Raw genomic sequence first — 23521 nt, 5'->3', positions numbered from 1 at the left:
TTGATCTGCCAGTCGCGGGTCTTTCATGCCGAGAACTCTGCTCATATTTTATGCATAATGATGCATTTAAAAGTTAATGACCAAACGGATGTTTATAAAAGTTTACATTGCTGTTGCAGATGAAATATACAAATAACAATAAATACTTTTTTTTTTTTACCAGGTTAAATGTTGATTATTAGTAACTCAAACCCCTTTTTCTAAGCCTCTCTACCGTCGGTCGCGCACATCCGCCATGTTTTATAGTTTTTCTAACGCGTTTTATTCGTGTTTGTAGTTCTGGACCGAATCCTTCGCCAAAGCGCAATGGATTGTGGGCAATTTTAGCCATTAGAGCAGGGGTGGGCAAACGTGGCCCTTCCAGGCTACTTTCCTTCAGAGTTTAGCTCCAACCCTAATCAAACACACCTGAACCAGCTAATCATTGTCTTCAAGACTACTAGAAGGCTACAGGCAGGTGAGTTTTATCAGGGTTGGATCAAATCTCTGCAGGAAAGTGGCCTGGAAGGGCCAAGTTTGCCCATCACTGCATTAGAGTGTGCATGGATCCACACTTCAAAAATCGACCTGAAATAGTAGACCATCCGGGGACTTTTGGCATACTCTTTTCAACATTCTATACTTTGGGACACACTTTTTCTAATCTCACATACTATTTAGAATGGATAGTATGAACATTAGCGGTGCGTTCCAAACGGGATATATCGCCCTTCGGAGTGAAAACAATCATGGCCGCCATATTGAAGGGTCGTTCCAAACCGAAGTGTTCAAAACTGGCCACTTCAAAGGGCCCTTCGGAATGAAGGATTTCGAAGGGTACAACTGATGGACACTTCGGGCTCCCATGATCCTTTGCGCAGATTCTTTGCATGATGACGGCGCCTCCGTGTGGGCACGTGATGCTGATAACGCAGAAGGGCACTTCAATAAACAGTTGTTTGGTCCCCTACACCCTTTATCCCTTCGAAGCTCTCACTCCGCAGGGTAAACCCTCTGAAGGGATTAGGGCATAGGGATGAGCCCTTCCGAATGGAACGCAGGGTGAGATGCAGGGTTGATCTTGAACAGGTCACATGTCAGCACTCGGAAGTTTCCAATCAACGTCATCATAGGCTGATTAACATTCATGCGCTGAGACCAGTGTGAGGAATATTTAAGGTAATTTTTTGAGACTCTTTGCCAGTATACTGACCGATAATGATCGCAATAGAAACCTCCTCACCTCCTCAGATGAACTCGATTTCTGTGACACACTAATTTAGCCTAAATTTATATCAACTGAAAACGTTTAAGAACCGTGAATTCAGAACAAAATACATACATATTTATTCATACTAACATTTATTTTACCTGGAAAAAAAGTTTTGTAAATAGTTGAGTGATTTTATTTTCGGATGCACCTGATCAAAAAAAGTGTTTTGATATATTTTCTGTATTTTTGTCCTAACCAATTTTAACCTATATGATGAGCTTTCTCACAAAGAGAATATACGAAAACATACATGCCACATAACAATGATTTAATCACAGAGGTAGACTTTTTTACATGCACTATTAAATCACGTTGAATGATCACAGATAATGAGCCTAATCACTAACAGTGTTTAATATTTGTGTCGCTTGTTGTGATGCATTTTTGCACGTGCGTTATGTCCTTAATTTGCAGCTTTCTAGTCCTCTGAAGACTCTTGGTTGCACATGATCAAGTTGGTCAAAGCAGGTATTTGTTTCATGGTAACGTTCTATAAATGTATATGCCTTTTCATAGCTTGCATGGTGGATGCTGTGCTCATTGCAGCCTCACACGCATCTTCCCTGTTTCTCTGCAGATACATGGACTGAAAAGAATAGAAGGATGGTTTGTTTTTGTGTAAGGAGCTGGTCCGGTGCATGCCTGTCTTTGGCCGTGAGGTCATCCTTCCATCTCTTGGTGCAGCACTATGATTGTGGCATTGAACTCTGGCTCGTTTCAAAATGATCTCCTCACATCTGTGCTTCTCAAAGTGCATGTGGCTGCCCAAAGAACTGATATGTAAGTTGTATAATAAATAGGTGGATTTTGCAAGACAGCATGAATGTTTTGAAACCTTCAAGCCTGGTCTCAGTAAGGGGCTTGGAAAGTTTGCGGAAAAATGTTTTCCATTCTTTTTCCTGTTGTTCTGGGGGCTTTGTGGCGCATATAAGGGACTTTGCAGGGCCACAGCATGCAGTGGACTAGGATAGCGATACACTTTCATGCCCTGTTGACCTGGAAGATCAGAACGGTAAGTGGGTTGCAAGACAACTTTGGGTTGAAGTATGTCTGAAACATCTGGCCAGTGCGAGTCTGGATATAGATTCGCCACAGATCGGAAACCATCTTCAGGAATCGTCTCATCTGAGAAATGGGATTGAACTCCTCTATGCTCTTGCAATAAAATGGGTCGGCTCCTCTGAGTTTCCTCGCCCATGAAATATTGTCCCTCTCCGAGAGAGTTCTTATATTTTAAGGAGACCAAAGAGGTGGAGAGAGAGCTGATGGTATCGTCACAGTCAGAGGGGGCAAAAACATCCCCAAAGTCGCTGTCGCAAAAACCTGAGCTTGCCCTTGACTGACTTTCCATGTGCGAGTGAAGTTGTTGGTCATGCCAGCTTCTTTCTGTCAGGCAATGATGATGAAGCAGGTCTTCAGATGAATGACTAGAACATGACCAAAGTCCTCTGGATTTTCTAGCCTCGTGAACAGCCTCTTCAGAAAAACTGCGCCTGAGCTTTAGTCTGAACGAGTCTTTATCCACCCAGTAATGATGCTGTCCTTGCTGGATATTTGTTGATGTTGAATCTTCAGGATCTACTTTGGTTTTTCCTAGGGCAGTCTCCACCATTACTTTGTGTTTGACTCTCAGGACCTCCAACTCCAGGAGCCCTGCCAAAGTAGCACGAAATCGCTGTCTAATACGTTTCCTCCCAGTGCTGGTCCATGGTATCGCTTCAGTCTCTTCTCTGTGCAGAGCATTAGATAACATCCTGGTAACAGGCTGAAGGCTCTAACCTCAGGCTGCCTTTCAAAGTGAAGGACTTTATAGCGAAGTCACCCATATCAATGCAAATGCATTTAATTCTAGACGTTTCTATTGCTCTACCTGTCTATTGATAAGATTTTCACTAACCTTTGACCTTAGGTGAAGAACATGTTAAAGATAAAACTTAATGCTATCGATGTGAGATTAAACTTCAAAAGTTAACGACGTTAAGATTTGGGAGATCAATATCACTGCCAGGGATAGCTGTGGCTCAATGTGAGCATGAAAGCATTTCAGGTACCCATAGTTTAAAATAGTTTTAAAATCAAACTTTATTTAATATTTAAGGCAAGGCACCACAGATGAAAATGGAAAAAAATTTAAGATTAATTAATAATAATTAAAGAATCATATATGAACAACCCCTCTGAAAAAATATTAAAAAACAAGAATCGGTTGGAAAAAGGATCACCCCCTTGTGTCAGTATTTTGAACCACCTTTTGCTTTATTTACAGGCTTTAGTCTGTTGGGATATGTCTCTACTAACTTTGCACATCTAGACTTTGCAATATTTGCCCACTCTTCTTTGCAGAACTGCTCAAGTTTAGTTAAATTTGATGGGGACCATTTGTAGACTGCAGTCTTCAAGTCATTCCACAGATTTTGTGGGGGTGATTCTTTTCTAAAACCACTGTATGCATATATTATTATTATTATTATTATTGTATATATATTATATATCAAAAACAACATACTGATCGGTAAAAAAAAAAAAAAAGTGTTGCATATGTAACATATAATGGGCTTACTGGACATATTCACTTTATTTTATAACAAACCAGCCTGTTGTCTTTGTTTTATATTTTTCTTCAACTGAAAGTTCAACCAATAACATTTGAATATGGCCTCTATAATCCTATTCTTAAAGATTAAAGTAGTTAGTTATTGCACCATTTCCTGATGCTATAAAAAAAAAAAAAAGTAACAAATGAGCTCTGTATTCTTTAACTTCTAATAGTGTCTTCAGGAATTATTAAATGCTTTTAATAAAAAGATCTTAAATGTTTGATCATAACATTTACACAAAATTTCTAAAAAATCTTAACATTCATGACATTAAAAATATAAGGTACCATTTGAAAAAAAAAACTAAAATATACCTATGTTAATCTTCATAGCTGAGAAAGCAACTGCCTCATTTAATATTGCAAATACAGTTGCATTGTTACTACTGTAATGATTAACAGGTTGTTTCATCACTGCAAAATAATCTCTCTTAGACACCACTGGCAGCAACATGTTTGTTAATGAATCTTATTTAACTCTCTTACCCTTGTTCCATCTTGATTATAAATCAACCCCATTACAAAGCATTTACTATCATTGAAAACATGACACTTAATTTCTGTGTGTATCTTTTTATTTACAAGCACATATCAAAATGTGTAGTCCTGCATTTGAAGATGTGACCACTTCTGCAGGACCCTGATACACCCATTCATTCATCATCAGATTCTTCATCTTGGCTGATCTGGAAGTAGCGCAGCTCATAGCTTTCCTTATCCGACGCCACCACCCTCAGCCAGTCTCGCAGGTTGTTCTTCTTCAGGTACTTCTTTGTGAGGTACTTAAGATACCTGAGGAACATGGGGTTTTTAGTAAAGACACAAAGCCTATAAAAAGAACACTAATAATAAACAGCAGCCTGCTGATGAAACAAATCTCACCTTTTAGAGAAGTGCTTCTCTGATGTGACGCTGATTTTGTTCTTCTGACGCACAATTTGCACTACATTTCCCAAGTTGCCTGTTTTGCCATTAACCTTCACCTTCTCTTTCAGAAAGGTTTCCTGTTAGTAATAAAACAGCATGACCACTAGGGAAGAGAACCCTAGGCATTTAACTAGGGAAGAGAGCCCTAGTTATGGCACAGTGTTAGGGATGTGACTACCTGAACATAAAATGCAGAGTTAAAGGATACTTTATTTTTAAAAAACGAACATGTTTTTGGATCAGAAATTAATAGATTTAAAGGAACTTAAATTTAATGTATAGATATTTCTGACAAGAACAAATAAAACATTCATTTGATTTCTAGCCAATGCAAACAGATTTTTTATTTCAGTACAGAAATGTTCATGATTTTATACCACGTCTGGAAATGAAATTCTCATAACATTTTCAGGCTTTCCATGCCCACAAGAACCCTGACCATGAATAGAAGCCATGTGTTTCTATAATCAAATATAGTTTTTTTATACAACTTACAAAGTTGGCAGAGTCAAGGATCCCATCCTCCACTGGGTGAGTACAATCCAGGGTGAATTTCCAGGAAGCACCCTTTTTATTCCTTTTCACAACAGTCTGCCTTTTCTAAAGAAACAAATATATATATATATATATATATATATATATATATACATAAATACTAAATTAAGCATCTGCTTGTTCAGAGTAATACTTCACTCATACTTTGTATATCCTTATAAACTCATTACTCTTATAAAAACAAATGACCACAAAATGAAACGCACTACTGTAATACTCTCTCTCATAACGATAACCAAATAATGATAATGATAACCAATTGTAATGAGTCAACTTGAATGGTTCGGTCATGCTAAAATGCTCATCCACGTGTCTCCCAGCAGTAAGTCAAACTAATTAGATAATATATTATTCCATTTGCAAAAACTATCTCTAGGTAACGTAGTACATATAAACGTAATATGTCTGATATTTTAATCACACAAAACAAAAACTAAAATGCATTTAACCATAAAGACCGTTCTCCGGGCGACACATACCGGTGCCATCTTGACGAGGTTGGCGTAAAAGAGGAAGTGGCGTATGTCCGCGCAAGAGTTCACAAAATGTTCTCGCATTTGATTGGCTGCCGGTTAGGGAGGATTCCTGAGGACTTTTTGGTCCGATTTGTGAATGAATCGTTCTTTTGAATGAGTCGGATCTTTTGAATTAATCAGTTGAACGCAACATAACCGATCTGAACAATTCGTACTGAAGATTTGACTGACGGGGCGAAAAGTAAGTTACTTTAATAACTAAATAGCAGAACGTTACAATAAAACGGTTTAATTTGGACCTTGAGTCTGTAATAAAGATTGATCATTGATCAAAACGCATTGGAAATTTGATTGTTACATTTTATCAAAACATACGAAACGGAGAATTTTCTGTCACGAGATTAAAATGAATTTGTTTAATGTCAATACAAATTATATTTCATTTATAAATGGATTTATGTTTCAGAATCAGAGCTGCAGAAACTAAACGCCCCAATTAATAATGTTTTAAATACTTTTAACAACAAAATGTACCCACATGTGAATCTATTATTGTGATATATGCCACGTTAGGTAAAAGCATATAATTATTGTCTGATGTAAAAGAATCCGTTTTTTGAACCGGTTCTTTAAACCGAACTGACCGAAAGAGCGGATTCACGGAAATTGTTCGGTTTGGATGCAGTTATATTTGTACAATATTTAAAAAATGTATTATTGTGTAAAAATTTCAAATCCACATGCCTTTTGTCACACGAACTTAATCAGTGATTTTATTTCAGGTTATATTTTCTGCAGTCTCTAGTATTGATTACATAGACCTGCTGCATGGCTCTTTAGTAATTAGTGTATATGGATGTAGTTGGCTTAACATTCAATTAACATGAAAATAACCACAAACAGGCTATTCAAACATTCACATGTTTACACACTCAATAGAGTTAGAAGGGAGAGCCTGGGCTCTGCTTACCTACTAGGGAAGCATGACTCATCCTTACATCATTGTGCAGACATACCAAGACAAAACTGGGTGAGGCTTCAGCAAGCATATGGGCACAACCTGATTTGCCACTTATTGGGCAGATTTCTACTCTTGTACAAATTTAAATAGGCACATATTCCTGTTTAAATACAATCTTCAGTTTAGTGTCGCTCAACGACACAACAGCAAAACTGGAAACTAATCCATTTTAACTGACATGAAGATATGAATCAACATTCAATTCACTTTGAAAAAGCACTCAGTTGGAGCCAGTTAGATGAAGTTTATGTTTGAATAGACTGCAGTGCCACATGTCTCCAATAATGAACTGCAATACTTTCATTCATTCAGTCAGTGTTGTCTGGGCACACAGCCACAAATAGGAAATGAGCGTTTGGCTCCACCCATGCAGACGCTTTGGCAGCCAAACCCAACAAAACTTTGTCTTTCTTCCCAGTTACTGTCCTCAATTTCTAAAATTATGTTCCATGTCATTTTGCCCTTATTTAAGTTCTTTAATTTAATATTTAAAAGCATACAATGGATGTTAAAGAAACGTTCTTATACATGTATAATATAAAAATGTATACATTATTTTACTTTGTTAGATTCAGAACACAAACACTGCTATGATGAAAAACAAAATCACACCATCAAAATAGACACTTCCTATTTATATAATATGAGCACCTTTTTCCAAATCTAAAATTCTAACTTGATCAGACAAGTTACACTAGGTAATTTTTCCTGAATTTACGCAAGTAGGACATTCATTCACCATAGTCTGTGATAAATTCTCATGTGTTCAATTTTGCCAGATGAAAATCTGCTGTAACTATGAAGAAACACCTTTAACCAGCCTTCTGGATCTATTAAGTTTTAATTTTTTGCTCTCTCCAGTCAAGGTGACAAAGGCCTCGAGTGAACAAAGGAAGATTAGAACTCACAAAGATTTAGTCCTCAAGCTCATTCTGGAGCAGCACTGATAAGAGCCTACCTGGAGACAAATACAGGCTTCAACACTTTATTTAAGGTCATCAATGACAGCCAAAAATCAAGCTGGCTGCTATTGTGTTACAGAGGTATTCGCACATGGCCATCACATCCTTTCCACTTCTGAACAACTAGAGACTGGCATTTAAGGGGACATTTTGCTGGAGTTTATTTCTGTCATAGCGGTATTACTTGAGAAGGTACTTTTAAAGTACTGCAGGTACAAGGAAGTGCCAACTACCAGTGTGCATCTCACTTTGGGAGGAGGGGGGGGGGCATTCAATTGAGAAGAATTAACTATAGTGCCAGCATGGCATAGATCATGTAAGGAGAAAAAGTAAAAGTACGGCACCCAAAGAGGGAGAAGGAAAAAAAAGTTCAGTGTCAGTTGGGGGTTTGCTCTCTTCGCAACACCTTGCGTAAATCCTGCACACTAATTACTTTTAAGAAATTCAAGAATACAAAAAAGGATAAATGGATCCCATCATTTAACATTCAGGAATGTAAGTGGTAAAAACTTAAGTGGGGGAAAGGGGGAGGTTGAGGGGGTAAACACTGACATTATTAAACCTCTTACCCGAGAGAATGCCAACTGACCCGACAAGTCCAGCACAGTATTGGAAGGAGAAAAAAAAGGAACACAATCACAAAAAATTTGAGGTTGCTTGTGAAGGCCATAGCTTGGGTGACAAATAAAACCAAAAAAACAAATGCAAGAGATTTGTTAAAGTGTAGCATGTTGCAGCCCAGTCTCTCTTCCTATTTGGTCATGGGTTTGACAGCCACTGCAGATTCTTCGCCCATAGCTGAAAGCACAGTAACCTGCCAAATAAAGAAAACAATGAGTGGGTTACAATGACAAAAAGCAGCTAAAGGACTAAATGCATTCGTTCAAACAGGTGCACTTACCAACATCTCTTCACCAGCTGCAAATTTGCTTTCGATTTCTTTGCCCAGGTCACCTTCTGGCACACGCAAGTCCTCACGCACGTCACCATTGTCCATCATAAGAGAGAGGAACCCCTCGGTTATGTCAACCACCTAGGAGATAAAAATTTATTTTTAAGAACAAGAAATGGAATAAACAGAATATCTAGCTAAAATCAGAGAATAAAGTATTATGAAAAGCTAAAGTATCATCGCTTTATTGCCCTGGTGGAAAATATTCTCCTTAGACAACCAATTAAGTTGAAAAAAACCTCACTACGAAGTACAAGAAAATCAGCACGACAAGCTGCAATGAACCAATAAGTTAATGTAAACTTTGTGTGTGTGTGTGTTTATGTATATATACATGTATGCATGTATGTATGTATGCGTATATATATGTGCGCGCATGCATTATACTATGTATAAATATTTTAAATGCATAAATAACTTTATATAATTTATATTATATACAATATGAGATTGGGACATACTAAAATTAAAGCATAAATCAAAAGCAGAGCCCAAAAAGTCTGTAATTTTTCTCCAAATGCATAGCAAAACAATGATCATTTAAATTTCACCTTACCTAAAACAAGCAAATTTAATATTCCAGTTAATTAAAGTGACCAAAACATTGTTCAATGCAATCAGGAACAATAAAGCAGTGACCTCTAAATCCTAAATAAACAGACAAAAGCCACCATGTTGGAGACTGTGCAAAGTTTGCCTTTATTATGCACAACTACCGGTCAGGAGAACTTTAGGGTAAATGAGGTACATGAACTCCCACAAAAAAAAAGCTTAAATCTTGCATTTCTCAAAGCCATGCACATCTCACCTGGTAGTCATTTCTTTTGGTGTTAGGCACGTCCATGTTGTGGGTGGAGGGGCAGATATCTTCATACTTCTTATTTGTGAAAATATCAATTCCAACCATGTGAACCTGCAAAGAAAGACTGGAGCACTTAACACTAATAACTAACACTAGGTGGTTAAAAACAGCCATGCAAAAGTGAGACAAAAATATTACCTTTGCATGACCATGCTTGCCAGTTTTAGAAGTGGACATTTCGACAATTTTGCAGGGACGACCCTTCAGAACCACGAATCCGTTCTTGCGCAGGGCGCTGCACTGCATGGGGTAAGTGGTTGAAGCCCCGGCATCTCCGCTGGTGAAATCAAGATCTGGATCTGCCATGATGGGGATCTAAACAAGGGGCACTGGAGGGGGACATGTGGGGAATTAGTACGTTTTAACTGAATTAAAAAAAAAAAAGTCTCCATCACATAAGAACATCATGGTTAAGTCGCGTGCGAATGAGCAAAGTTTCCACTGTAGGAGTTAGATAAAATGATAAGATAAAATGCAGTTTACTATAAATCGATTCTTTTTTGTGTGCATTAGCACCCAAACCTGCCGCATCATGCTACCAATTCTACCACATAACGGATCCGATCCAAATAAACGATCAAACGTCAGCTAACAGTTGTTTTTGTTATCAAATGTGTGGTTAAAATACTTAACTAGCCTCAAATGTCACTTTACAGCCATTATTTTGCACTCAATGAACACAAAGACCACGCCGAACCAGGCCAGATGGACTCTCTTTGGGCTAGGTACGTTATGCTAATGTAAATTATACCGCCTTAACCAGAAACACTCACTAAAAATAAAATAAGCGGATTAACTCGTTAATTCAACGTCACTGTTCACAGAAAAAACGAACAGTAAACCGCGCGAAACGGGTCTAATTCGCGTGGCGCACGTCAACGTGGTTTCGCCGCTGATCAATGACTCGGCTAAGAGGCTAACGCCCCATTCTTCCGTATAACTAAATATTTGAAACACACAATATAACAACGACCACGACTGATAACTATAACGTAACAAAGCGGAGGAAAAGGCTCTCGTGCGGTTTAGCCAAAGTTTCTCACGTGCCTTTTTTCAGTCAAGTCACTGCGCGCGGGGAAAGGCCTCCCGCGTGCGGCGCTGTGCAGTGCTTGCTCGCGGCCTGCAAACTAGAGAGCCGCTCCACAAGCCGCCTTAAAGAACCACCGCAACACGCTTTCTCAAGACGACCCGGTTACGTTCAACAGCAAGACACACGCTTTCAAGCCCGACAGCCTTTTAAAGACAACACCGAGACAGGAAAGGTCTGTGTAATTTTTCGTCACAGCTCGAACACGCTCCATGCAGCACTTACTTCCAAGAAAAAAAAGGAACGTCAACACGCATGCGCGGCCAATTTTAATACGGCATCCGTACAGTGGGCGGGATTCCTCTTCTTCTGCGGACACTAAAGTGTGTGCTTAGTGCCTCACAGCGCTTAGGATCGTGATAGTGCCGCTTTAATTTCAAATGACATTTCAGCCAGTATGTATATATCATATGAGTCATAGGTATATATACATTACCAGCCAAAAGGTAAGAATAATTAAGTTCATGCTTGCAGAATGATTTCTGAAGAGTCATGAGTGACACTGTAGACTGGAGTAATGGCTGATGAAAATTCAGCTTTGCCATCACAAAAAAGAAATAACATTTTAAAATATATTAAAATAGAACAGTTATTTAAAATTGTAATAATATTTCACAATATTAGTATTTTAAATAAATGTAGCCTTGGTACAGACTTCTTTCAAAAACGTATTCCAATCTTTTGGCTGACGAGAGAGAAAGAGAGAGAGGCATATTTTGTAGGCTATTTCAATCAAGTAATAAAAAATATACAATATAATAATATAACAGAAATTATATACTCTATAAATGAGTCAAAACTCCAGTTACACAACGGCTTTCGAGCAGTGGACCTTTAAACGAACATCTTAAAGATTACACTCATTAAAAAGACTTGTATAACAAACATCCAGAATGCATATGACAAAACACAATATATGCATTATTATTATTATAAAAATATACAATCTATTTTATATTTTATATATAATTTCATTTATAATTATAAAATAATATTACATAAATTATTATAAAAATAAAGTATAACAGCACACATGGTCTGGTTCGATGTGTCAGTTTATTTTTTTTAAAAAGCAAAGAAACTGACTGTTTTAGGTGACAAGTGAACACAATGGGTGAGTTTCCAAAATCTAAAATATTTCCATTTATCCATTTCACATTCTTCTCATTCAGAAACGCTTGACTCCATCTGAATAAGATCAAAAACTGGAGTTTCAGTCAGAGTAGAAAAGGGTCTAACATGAAGACTGACAAAATCAGTAATGCTCATTATTGCTAATAACTTTTCTAGACTGATCCACCAACCTGCTTTGCCATCACAATTGATATGCAGTCTTCTCTCTGTGATGTTCCTCTTTAAACATAAACACACTGAATATTGATTAACAAGACTATAATAGATCCACAAACAACCCTGTTAAAACATGTTTGCAGTTATCAGGGGTGAATTTAATTTATAAGGAAAGAGCATTGAACAATACTGCATTAAAATAAGAAAACAAACCAACAACTTATAATAAAAAACAAACAAGTTAAATAAAGCACTCATTAAAGCATCTCTGACATTATAATATAGATTTCATAGTTCTTTCAAACTAATCAATAATACAGCTAAAATAATCAATCCCTTAAAAAATAAACAGCAATAATACTGCTGCTTTCTAAATACAATGAGATACCAGCATTAATGCACTGTACAAAACAATAAATAAAATGGATCAGAATATCAAGAAAACTGGATTGTAAAAAGTTTTACGACCATAAAATATTAGGTTTAGAAGATTCAGCTTTTTTGTAGATGACACAAAAGGGATTTGAGTGACTTTGTTGTTTGTTTGATTTATAATATGTAATAAATTGTAAGCAATAAAATGTAACACCAACTACAAGGACTAGGCTCAGATTAGATGAGATCACCATCTCTTAAAAGTCCAAGCTACATTTAAAGTTACATTTGGAACAAAACTCTAGTTTAATAGCATTAAAAATCTATTTATAAAATACTACAGCCTGCATATTTTGTGAACAAAACATGATATGCCCAGTTTCAGCTTCAAATGTCTATAACAGAAGGCTTGTAATCTTTCTCATTTTAGTGTCAGAATGCCTGTATTATGTCTTTAACTGGTGGTTTTACAGACTTAAAAAATAAAAATGGTATGTTTAAATCACACACACACACCGGAAAAAAAATAAATAACATGCAGCCAATATCCAGAATGCTCGGTTGTGCTATAAATCTCAAAGTTTAATACACGAAAAATAAGAGAAATACAGAAATAAAACAACAACTCACTCGGCCTGAATATAAAGGATGTACTTACAGTATTAATGTCCATATTAAGAAAGAAAATTAGGTCAAGCACACATCAAAAGACTTTCCACCACTAAAGGTGGTGCATGAGAGATGAAGAAATCAACCGAACTCACAATTGTGTTGATAAAATTAATGGGAAGACCAAATAAGTACTTCACACCTGCACACACACACACATCCACTCAGTTCACAGTTTGATGGACAAAAACATGAAGTCTCAAAAGATCCTAGTTGTGTCAGGTGAATTTCACACTCTTCCGCATCATTTGGAAGGCCTTCAGGTCTATTAATGGGCGATTCTGCAGTTCGAGGCATTTTTGAGTACGTGTAATCCTAAAAATGCAACGTCATTGAACTGTTTAATATAAATTACAATATATATACGATATTTTTGAAACTTTCAAGTAGATTTTGAAATAATGGGAATAAAGTTGTGTGCTTGTTCTAAAAAAAATAAAATAAATTACAATAATCTAATGTAAAAATCTTTAAATTAATTGATAAAATACGATTCTTGGCATGGTGGTGATGACCGTAGTACTGGATTTAAAAAAGTTATAAAAATGAAATTGTACAAAAAAAAAAAATTACAAAAAAAAATTAAGATTTTCCCTTTAACATCATCCTTGGGTACTGAAAAGTTGGCCTAATTGAAGAATCACCCTAATATGAAGTGTAGGCTTGATTTGGCTGTTTTACAAGACATTGCACCAAGATTTTTCATTTATTTATTTATTTATTTTTAAAGCGTCCATTTGTGAATATTTCTGTCTGGCACTCCACACTCAAATCACCTCTCAGTCTACATGGAATGACACCCCTCCACTGTGTCACTTACAAAGGTTTGATTTACGGCATCAATAATCATTACCCACATAGAAAACTGAACCGGTCCAGGTGAACAGAAACGAGGTAGCCTAAAAGGAAGCTCTACTCACAAAACACTACCCTTCGTTCACTGATTCATGTGATTCACACAGAGGAGGAGGTGGATCTTACAGAACCACAAACAGCATCGCACATTTCTGTCACACCCTCACAGTTCCTATGCATTAGATTCGGAGGCGGGACTCTTTTCCAAAACGGAAGTGGATATTTACAGAAGGTGGTCGTGAACGTCCCTCTAGAAACAGTTGGCGAGGAGAGGTGAACAATCGACTCACCAGGCTCAATTCCCTTTGCCTTTATTGCACTTTACTGAAAGTCAAGAGAAAACAAACTAAAAAATACAAAACTGCAGTACATCCTAATAACACGTGTTACTCCTGATATGAAAACAACTGAGATTGCTGGTATGTTAATGGTAACATATCTACTTTTTTGTATCATTGGTGGAAAGCATTATATTTCATCATTCATTCACATACACACACTCTTACAAAGAAACTGTGATACTCTAAACAGAATCTTAACATACTTTTTTATGTTTCAATAGAAAGCTCTGTAGTATTTACCAATCAGTTGAAGTATTCAGACTGTTTCTTAGCACTGTGATAAAGCGTTCAAGAATCATCTCTGCAGACCAGCTTCACCCTCAAATGTTCTCATAGGGCCAGTAAAAACAGTTAAAGGAATAATTCACCCCAAAATGACTTGCCTTATTGTCTTTTTTGTCTACAACTTTTTTGTCAATGTCCAGGCTGTTATTTGTGACCAGAGTTGTCAAGTAGGATTTTTTGAGCCTGTTCCTCACACCAAACATCATATGGATTCTTCAGAAACTAGAAATATAGTCAACACTGACTACTTTTATGATGTTTTGGAGCTTGACAGCTTCTGGTCACCATTTACTCTCATTGTATGGAAGAGAGCAGCTCGAACACTCTGCTAAATGTCTCTTTTTGTGTGTAACTGAGGAATGAAAGTCATACAGTTTTGGAACATCATGAGGATGAGTATATGAGAAAATAATTTTAATTTTAGAGTGAACTATCCCTTTAATTGCCAAAATACCCGTAACACAAGTTGTAAAGACAATGGAAATGAATGGAAAAAGGTCTGATCTACAGCACCATCTCCCTGAGCACAAGGAAAACAGTGCCAAACCACAGGTTCCAAATGTGAATACTATAGAGCTTTGGGCTAAAACTAGGAATGCACAGTATGAATATTCAGGATAATATATATATTTCCATTATACGTCCATATCAGCAGGCATCAATTTCCATCCAAAAAAGTAGCATTTTCCTTTCCTTACAGAAATATGCATAAACATCAATATATCATGGACTTAAAAAATAAAAACGAGCAGCTTTGCGAATTCATATTTAAGGCATTCTGTGGACAGCCCAAAGTGTGTCTGCTCCAACGTAATGTGGCGAAGTATCAGACAAGTCTTAAATATCAGACATTCGAGTGATATCCATATGACACAAACATCTGTGTGCATTCCAAGCTGAAACATAAAAAAGAAATGACGTTGATCACACAAACCAGCCTCAATGGATTCATCCCACAAGGGAGGTTTACTGACGTTCAGCGCAACCGTGATAAATTGTCAAAAAGTATCTTAACAGTACAAATATTCACTCTACTCTGTGGGTCTTATTCCCCATATTTCCAGTCTTGACCTCCAGAAGAATCTAGACACAGATTTTTAACGACAAAAACACCAGAACCCCACGCATGTTAATGAAAGAGCCATAAAAAATAATGCAGACCAGTTGTTCTCCTCCGGCGCCCCTTTTTTGGTTAGTGGGGACGTGCGGATTTTGGGTTTGTCTTTGACTCTTTTGAGAAGGTCCCAGCAAGGTTTGGTCTTTTTGCAGTCTGCCAGATTATCCAGCGCACCTGGATTTTCCCGTCTTTCCTTTTTTCACACTTTTCAATAAAGTAGAATAGGTCCATAGATACAATGCAGGGATGGGCGGGGATGAATTACCAATTCATCATGGAGTTTCTGTTCAAGGTCATGAAGAAAACTTGGCTGCTGCCTCCGGATCTGACTGAGGCAAAGAACACCTGCAAAAAAAGAAGAGTCCACATGGAGGAATGGACGTTATTATATTGCCTGTTATTCACATTTAAAGGACCAAACTGTTACAATCTAGTGCCTTAGGTGACTGACTACATTCTATTTCCATTCAGGCGTACATTCAGGTATTTTATTTTTATTTTGGTATTTTTACCAAGGCAATATTTCTCATTTTCATTTTTTTAACTTGATGTACTATAATATCTCTAATAAAATAAGAAAAAAAAGTTTAAAAATAACAAAAAAACAAAACTTTAAAATCAAAATCAAGTGGAAAATATAAAAATAACTAATTTGAAATATGAATAAAACTATAATAGAATATCAGATACTATAACAGCTAACAAATGTCATGGTAGTATAAAAATAAAAATAAACTTCACACTTTCCTTAAATTTTCTTATATTTCATTTTAAATGTTGATTATATGATTACATTATGTGAATATACATATCTTGATCATTATTTTCAAAAAAAAAGTCTGAAGCAGTCAAGGTAAAAAAAAAAGGGATTCAAAGATTTTTGAATACTGAATATTATATATAAATAAAAACAAATATAACGTCTAGAAGTGTACATTTGAAATATTGTTAACTGTACTAAAAATGAGAGAAAAAGTCAAATTAATAAAATAATTAATAAATTAATAAATCAAGACAAACAAAATGAGCGTCATGTCACTGGCCCATAAAGACTCACATAATTTAAAGGTGAAGTGTTTAAATTTGAAATATTGTTAATTGTACCAAAAAATAAATAATTAAAAAAATTAATAAACCTGGAAAAACAAAAAAAGACTAGCATAATTTAAAGATGAAGTGTTTTAATTTTGAAACATTGTTAACTACCAAAAAATGAGAGAAAAAAAAATTATATTAAGTTCATGCATGGGCAAGTTGTATCATCGTGGTAACGTACTTTATCGTTTCTCTCCGAAAGGAACTTTAGTCGCTGTGCTCGCTTGTGCATGAAAACTCCGTCGAGGTGTCCCGTTTCCACGGAGCGGATCTCAATGGCTTTCTCTCCCCAGCCCATGATCTGGCTGGAGTGGATGTAGGCTGCAGAAGGGGAGGGGGAAGCGAATATATACAAAAGACAAAAGAAACATATGACAGGAGAGCGCTGACACCAAATGCAGTATATCATCAGAACACCCCGTTCCTCAACGACTTCTGACGTCCAACAGCAACTCCAAACTAGCCCAGATCCAATGAAAACAAGCCTGCCAAAGCCACCCCACACCAGGAGGTCATTATTGCAGCAGTTTCTGAGCATCACAAATTAAAATCAGGATTGAAGTACCAGTGGTTATGGTTATTATTAGTCAAAGATCCTTTTGCCATCAAGTACAAGGAACTAGTATCCAAATCCAGAGTTCTTTGGATACTCATGAACTAACATGAACTTTCTCCGAGGACTTTCTGTGGCTGATTTAGAGACCTTCATAGAGATAATAATGATCTGGTTGTTTTGACTTCCTTTTTCTGCTGATATCTTGTGTAGAAAATGCACGAGTTATGAATTTTACTTTGTTATGAGTGCAGAATCACTGAAGAGTTGAACATAATTTGGCTGAAACATTAATTTGTTTAGAACTGAGGGTGTGGGCGGCTGCTGGTCTACATCTGAACCCTCAGTATCAGCCAACAAAAGACATCTAAATCATAACATTAACATTCTTCACAGATGAGAGATGAAAACACATATACAAACAAACATTAAAGCTGGAAATTAATTTTAGAGACATATGCATGATTGTAGTAAAGCAAGAGTTGGAAGACACCAAAATGTACATCTAAAAAGACAACAAGAATTACACTGAAACTGATGATGGTCTCTTTGTCCTGGTTAAATGTAAAAAAATTAAATATGTTGGAGAGAAAGTTTTAGTTTTGGGTAAATCTACATTTAAAAAATCACATTTTACCCCAAAATCAAGAGTAAACATTGGAAATTATATTTTTGCACGAAGAAAAATCAAGCATATTTTAGGACCAAGATTTTTTGTGTTGTGATTCTTGTGAAAGCATTTTTGATGATGATTAAACACATCTGTCCATTTGCATAAGGACATGAGAATGCAAAAAATCTTAAGGATCCTAAAAATGGGCTCTAATAAGTTTCTTCAATCAGAATAAATTGAACCAAATTGAATAGAAAAAAAAAATAGTTTTAAGTAAATCTCAAGAATACCGGTCACATTCCACCCCAAAATCAAGAGCAAAAAATAATTGTTTTGCATGGGAAAAAACAAGCATATCTTAGGACCAAGATTTTTTTGCATTGTGAAACCTTTTTAAATGACAATTAAACACATTTTCTATTTGCATATGCATATTCAAATGAGAATAGCAAAACACTGTAATGTCCTAAAACTGCCTCTAATGATTTTCTTAAAGCAAAGTCAATTTAAATATATTGACTGGAAAACATTTAGTTTTGTGTAAATCTCAAGAAACAGATCACTTTTCAAATTAAAATCAAAAGGAAGAAATAAGAAATTATGTTTCTGCATGAAAATCAAGCCAATTTTTTTTTAATTAAACACATTTTTTCCCATTTGCATATGTAAATGATAATAGCTAAACACGGTCCTAAAATGGGCTTAAAATTGTCTTTATTCTGATATTAAGGTGGAATATGACCCAGACATGTTTTGTGAGATTCACCCAAGTATGAAGTATCAAACCTTGGCCATTTCTTGGGCTTTTGCTCAGAAAGGAAATCAGTTAAAGGTTATTAATAACAAAGACTTATACTGGGTAAACAAAACAGTACACAAGATGTGCTAGACATACAGACAAACATTTCACTCTGTGTCAGGGTTTAGTCTAGGTGGGCCAGGATGGGGTGCAGTGGGGGCAGCACAGGGCAGATTACATGGGCAGAAAAGCGCTAAATAGTCTAGTTAAATGAGGGACAGAAAAGACAGAAGAGTAATGAGTGGACAAAGACATGCGTGTTTGTGTGAGAGGACCGATTCAGATTCTGAGGGGTGTCGGGGACATGTCAGGTGCTCTCAGACCGCCATCAGGGCTCTAGAAGGAGAACAGGAGCGTTTTGTGTGAAATAAACAACCAAAACCTACCAACAGAGGTGGGCATCTCTCCCCACTGGAGCACCACGTCTTTAGTGATTCTGCCGTATGTGTTCACATAGACTCCCTCATCTTCATAACACAGAAGCATCTCCATGCCGTCGGTCTTGGGAAGCACCACAATGGCGTGAGCGGTAACACTGCCCTGAATCTGGGAAGGGAGGGGTGGGCGCAGATGAGCCTTGGGGTGACAAAAACGAGCCGTAGTGCAAAACATTCCCCACTAGGTGACGCTCTACCCCCTCCCCCGGGCGGCCCTGTCAGTCATGTCTCGTGCTGAGGGTGGCCAGAGCTTCTCCCTTCGAGAAACTGCTGCAACAATCGAGACTCCTGCCCTCCGCTTGACCGCACGATGCCTGAGCCCAAAAGCGCCCTGCTAACGGGCTACCATGGGGCATTGGAACGGTTTGGCTGCTTTGGTTCGTGTACGTGTTTGGTTTGTCAAAGGTCGGAGATCGGGGACATGTTTTCTTCTTACATTAAAGATACTTTTCTATCACACTTGAACAATAATGTCAGTTACGTGCAGCGTAATGAACTTCAAAACCATTCATCTGCACACAGAACATTCATACGTGTTGCTCTAAATGGTGTAATCAGGGTCCAAAATTAACTTTCTGGGTTTTTTTTTCATTTAAGACCATGAAACTGCATTTTGAATTGTTTTTATTACTAATATATATATTCATTATTATTAATTACATTTATTTATTCTTATTTATATTTAAAATAAATATTGTATAAAGAAAAATAGCTATTGTCATTGTGGCAGCATTGTATACAAAAGCACATCATGTTTGAGTTTTCCTACACAACACTTTAAAAGTTTGGAATAATAAGATTTTTTAATGTTTTTTTTTTTTTTTTGAAAGAAGTCAGCAAATTCAGTAAAAACAGTAATATTGTGATTCCTGAAGTAATTGTTGCTAAAAGTTCAGCTTTGCAACCACAGCAAGTAATTACATTTTAAATATATTAAAATAGAAAACTAAATTGTAATAATATTTCACAATATTACGTTTTTACTTATTTTTTTTAATCAAATAAATGCAGCCTTGGTGAGCATAAGCGACATTCATTTCATTATTCCAAACGTTTGACCGGTAATGTATATTTTAGACATATATTTTACTTTCTGGATAAATGCACAAAACGATACCTTCAAAGTACTTTATTAAGCTAATAAAAAGTTAATAAGATACATTTATTATAATAAATTATGCTTAGAAACTTATTATTTTTCATTGAGGAAAATGTTATTAAAAGACAATTGTTTTGAATATATATGCGTGTATGTATAAATAAATAACTAATTAACTATACACACACATACATACAGTCCTTAAAAAGTTACCACCCAATTGGGAAGCATTTTATTTTTCTCATCAAAGCCAGGTTTTACTTGCATTTGGTTTTAGTGTTAAATTTGGACCCTGTCTGTAATTAAAAGGCACATATGTGATACAGACATCAACACTACAGTGCATCCCAGTGTCCCCGGAGAGGAGTCGTCCTATTTAAAGTCCCTTAGGATCAGGGTAAGGAGGGGAGAGCTGCCTCCGCTCGGCCTGTCATCACTTACGTGGGACGGAATGTAGATATCGTACGGATTCCCAGAGTCGACATCTATCACGTGAAAACCAACGCTGGAGCCATAGATAACCTTTAACCTCTGACCCTCCTCCACCGTCAGGTCCACGAGCAGAGGCTTGTGCTGAAGATCTGTGAAAGACTTTGGAGAGACAGAAGAAGAGACACTGAAAGCATGATATATTCCCAAAGAAATATGCTCTGTGCAGGTGTTCTCTGACACACTCACAGCACTAGTCACAAGTACCAAAATAGCTACTTAATTTGCACATTTTGTGCTCTGCCCTGCCAAGTTGAGTTCTAAGGTCTATTTTCTCATGAAGTAATACAGTTTATTTAAAATGAACACACAAATGCTCTTTTTTTTTAAAGGGGGTCTCCCTGGACCAAATATCTGTCTCACCTTGAAAGCCATGAATTTGTGGTAGGGTTTGGGAGCCCAGGCATAAATCTCCACTGAATTCTTCAATGCAATCACCAAGAACTTAATCCTCTCATATTTGACTGTTAAATAACAAATACAGGTAAAAATATTATTAGTATTTAAGAAACCACATTCTCGGTATCTCGCTCTAAATAAATATAGATATATGTTATATATAATTAAAATATAAAAAAATAAGTAAAATAGATATACATACATTGTACAGATATGGTTATATATGACATTTATTTGATATTCAACTGTTTACAATTTTTTTTACTTTATTAATAAGTAAATGAAACCCATTAGTCACTATATATTTTGATATTTTGTCTGTAGTTAATTAGGCATTAAAACAATTATTTGGCCAAATAGACCAAAGGACATACCGACTTTATAATGGACACAACCCTCCAGGTCACCAACTGTAATCCACCCTTGTTTTTTTTCTACCTCAGGGTCATTGTGAAGTATCCTGTTTCTAAGCCATGACAGATAGTAGACCCTCAGTTTATTCTTTTTGCCTGCATAAAAGAAGAGGACGCATGAACCACTCGTTACAAACAGATAATACACAAATCTAACAACATAAAACAGATCTTTGTACAGACAACTAGAGAGCTGATGATGAACTCACCTGATATGGTGACCAGGACATTGAGTCCCTCCAGAACTTCCATCTGCTGAAAGCGCCTGCGGTTGATCAGATTGTAGACTTTGCCCTGACCACTGCGATCTAGTAGCATGAGTCCATTTTCTGTTCCTACCAACAGATTCACTCCTACGGCAAACAAACAATGTAAAAACGATTTGTAGATTATAATATGGATCTGAAGTGATATGAAGGCATTTATGCTACTTTCATTTAGGAATATTCTAACAGCTGTTGAGTACAAAGTCGGAAAAAGGTCTGTAAACCAGCTTGAATTTAGACTCACCCCATAGTGCCGCACACAGGATCTCAGAGTTGAAGCGCTTCTTGTACTTGCGGATTTCTGGTGTGTCGCTGTGTGGCCGGATATTGGTGGGATTGACATTCACAACAGATATTTTCCTAGCCTCATTTAGTCGAGCTTGTTCCTGTTCCTGCTCCTGCCGTAGGTGTTCATCTGCAAAATGGGCAGCATGACCAAACAAAAAGTCAAAATCATTCTTTTCAGTACATCATCATATCAAGCAGGCTAAATGTTAGCAGCACCCTTTTCCACCAACAAAGTGTCAATGCCAAAGTCAGTGTCCAATCTGGCCCCACTCTGAGCATTTCCACTGAGGAAAAAGGCACCGGCTCTATTTCAATGGACAAGGGGGATAAGAGGTAAATTAGTCACCTAAGGCAGGGTTGTCCTCGTCGTCCTCTGTGGGGGAGGTCTGATACACTCGTGGATCCACAAAAGGAGTGAAGGAGGCTTTGGATCCGCTCCCCATCCCAAACTGCCAATGTGGAGAATCAGGATGTGAGAAACAAGCATCTACGTACCATACAAATGGTCTCTTCTAATGACTGATTGTAGGCAGCAAATGCAAGCATCTCTAGTATGAACTAAGTGCAACGTGCAGAGTTTTGTCTGCAGTTAGAACAGTCCAGGAAAAGCAAGCACTGCAAAAGTCTTTTTTGCAATCAATATTTTGTCTTGTTTTCCAGTATATATATATATATATATATATATATATATATATATATATATGCATGAAAATATTTTCTTACTAATTTATTTTAAAATGTACACTACCGTTCAAAAGTTTGGGGTCTGTAAAATTTATTTTTTGAAATAAAACATTTAATTGATTAAAAGTTACTGTAAATACTAGTGGTGTAACGATACACGTATTCGTATTGAACCGTTCGGTACGAGGCTTTCGGTTCGGTACGCATTACAAACCGAACGATTCGTTGTAGTAATCCTATTACATTTGGGAAAAAAAGAGCTTAAAGTGTGTGAAATATAATGTACTCCAGGTTGTGACGTTGAGGTAGTTCGTTAGAGTTTTCCCTGTTTTCCTCGCTTTTAAATAGCTTGTAAATGCTTGTGCGCATTTTACTTTCACTTTCAAACTAGCGGCATTTCGGCGTCGATTGAATTGACAACAACAAAACAGTACGACAAACTCACTTACATTAAACATAGAATGTTTAATTTATTAACAAAATGAATACAAATACACCATGCTATAGGTCTAATATAAAATAACAAATAACTTGCACAGTTTAAATATAAAACACTGAAAATCAGCAAACACGGTGGAACCAAATAAATAAGAAACGAATGTTAAAAAAGCTTCCAAAATCATCTTAGATAAACGGCAAAAGTCAAAAGGCCTTCCAAAGTCTAAAATATTTTTAAGATCATATGATACTCGTTTTAATACATTAAAAAAAAAAAAAGTAAAAATCAAGGAAATTTGTCTGGCATTTCTTTGTTTTTGCTGTAT

General features: G+C 36.6%; 3 protein-coding genes and 1 long non-coding RNA gene across 9 annotated transcripts in view; 1 reads left to right on the top strand and 3 right to left on the bottom strand.

Moving 5' to 3' along the window:
- Nucleotides 1-1099: 1099 nt before the first annotated feature.
- On the top strand, nucleotides 1100-2098 carry LOC107721869 (uncharacterized). The gene is made up of 3 exons (XR_001637745.1): nucleotides 1100-1158; nucleotides 1667-1720; nucleotides 1830-2098. It is a non-coding gene; the product is annotated as an uncharacterized LOC107721869 (long non-coding RNA).
- A 2307-nt stretch (nucleotides 2099-4405) lies between these two features.
- LOC107721850 (60S ribosomal protein L22-like 1) lies at nucleotides 4406-5904 on the bottom strand. Of its 2 annotated transcripts, none has more exons than XM_016530019.1 (4): nucleotides 5810-5904; nucleotides 5271-5375; nucleotides 4731-4852; nucleotides 4406-4640 (listed from the first exon to the last, which is right to left on the bottom strand). In XM_016530019.1, exons 1-4 carry the CDS (start codon nucleotides 5885-5887, stop codon nucleotides 4502-4504), a joined length of 444 nt encoding a protein of 147 aa, XP_016385505.1. In that variant the 5' UTR covers nucleotides 5888-5904; the 3' UTR covers nucleotides 4406-4501. The 2 variants fall into 2 exon arrangements, with proteins under 2 accessions (XP_016385505.1, XP_016385506.1); XM_016530020.1 differs by having other exon boundaries at nucleotides 5780-5814.
- A 1745-nt stretch (nucleotides 5905-7649) lies between these two features.
- On the bottom strand, nucleotides 7650-11004 carry LOC107721906 (eukaryotic translation initiation factor 5A-1-like). Of its 2 annotated transcripts, none has more exons than XM_016530115.1 (5): nucleotides 10916-11004; nucleotides 9742-9932; nucleotides 9550-9654; nucleotides 8691-8822; nucleotides 7650-8603 (listed from the first exon to the last, which is right to left on the bottom strand). In XM_016530115.1, the coding sequence occupies exons 2-5, from the start codon at nucleotides 9907-9909 to the stop codon at nucleotides 8541-8543; spliced, it is 468 nt and encodes a 155-aa protein (XP_016385601.1). In that variant the 5' UTR covers nucleotides 9910-9932; nucleotides 10916-11004; the 3' UTR covers nucleotides 7650-8540. The 2 variants fall into 2 exon arrangements, with proteins under 2 accessions (XP_016385601.1, XP_016385600.1); XM_016530114.1 differs by lacking the exon at nucleotides 10916-11004 and adding an exon at nucleotides 10651-10909.
- A 1912-nt stretch (nucleotides 11005-12916) lies between these two features.
- LOC107721871 (TRAF2 and NCK-interacting protein kinase-like) overlaps nucleotides 12917-23521 on the bottom strand; it is a 54930-nt gene continuing 44325 nt past the window's right edge. For 3 of the 4 annotated variants that reach the window (XM_016530043.1, XM_016530044.1, XM_016530045.1), the window contains 9 exons: nucleotides 22423-22522; nucleotides 22030-22215; nucleotides 21729-21872; nucleotides 21481-21615; nucleotides 21071-21171; nucleotides 20660-20809; nucleotides 19069-19228; nucleotides 16899-17038; nucleotides 12917-15967 (listed from right to left, as the gene is read on the bottom strand). In XM_016530043.1, coding sequence (XP_016385529.1) covers nucleotides 15884-15967; nucleotides 16899-17038; nucleotides 19069-19228; nucleotides 20660-20809; nucleotides 21071-21171; nucleotides 21481-21615; nucleotides 21729-21872; nucleotides 22030-22215; nucleotides 22423-22522 — 1200 coding nt within the window. In that variant the 3' untranslated portion in view covers nucleotides 12917-15883. Of the gene's footprint in view, nucleotides 15968-16898; nucleotides 17039-19068; nucleotides 19229-20659; nucleotides 20810-21070; nucleotides 21172-21480; nucleotides 21616-21728; nucleotides 21873-22029; nucleotides 22216-22419; nucleotides 22523-23521 lie in introns of all 4 variants that reach the window. The other variant, XM_016530042.1, reaches the window with a different exon arrangement.

The sequence above is a fragment of the Sinocyclocheilus rhinocerous genome, unplaced genomic scaffold (genome assembly GCF_001515625.1).
Source record: "Sinocyclocheilus rhinocerous isolate Xijiao unplaced genomic scaffold, SAMN03320098_v1.1 scaffold90, whole genome shotgun sequence".
NCBI lineage: Eukaryota > Metazoa > Chordata > Actinopteri > Cypriniformes > Cyprinidae > Sinocyclocheilus > Sinocyclocheilus rhinocerous.
Note: the sequence above shows the minus strand (reverse complement) of the source record. Positions and strands in the feature narration are given on the sequence as shown.

Excerpts from the sequence above, each read along its gene's own strand:
- LOC107721850 (XM_016530019.1), bottom strand. The coding sequence starts at position 5,887 with ATGCGAGAACATTTTGTGAACTCTTGCGCGGACATACGCCACTTCCTC. Across the intron at positions 5,376-5,809 it reads ACCTCGTCAAGATGGCACCG|AAAAGGCAGACTGTTGTGAA; the intron begins GTATGTGTCGCC and ends TTGTTTCTTTAG. Across the intron at positions 4,641-4,730 it reads GAGAAGCACTTCTCTAAAAG|GTATCTTAAGTACCTCACAA; the intron begins GTGAGATTTGTT and ends CATGTTCCTCAG.
- LOC107721906 (XM_016530115.1), bottom strand. The coding sequence starts at position 9,909 with ATGGCAGATCCAGATCTTGATTTCACCAGCGGAGATGCCGGGGCTTCA. Across the intron at positions 9,655-9,741 it reads GCAAGCATGGTCATGCAAAG|GTTCACATGGTTGGAATTGA; the intron begins GTAATATTTTTG and ends CTTTCTTTGCAG. Across the intron at positions 8,604-8,690 it reads CAGCTGGTGAAGAGATGTTG|GTTACTGTGCTTTCAGCTAT; the intron begins GTAAGTGCACCT and ends TTTATTTGGCAG.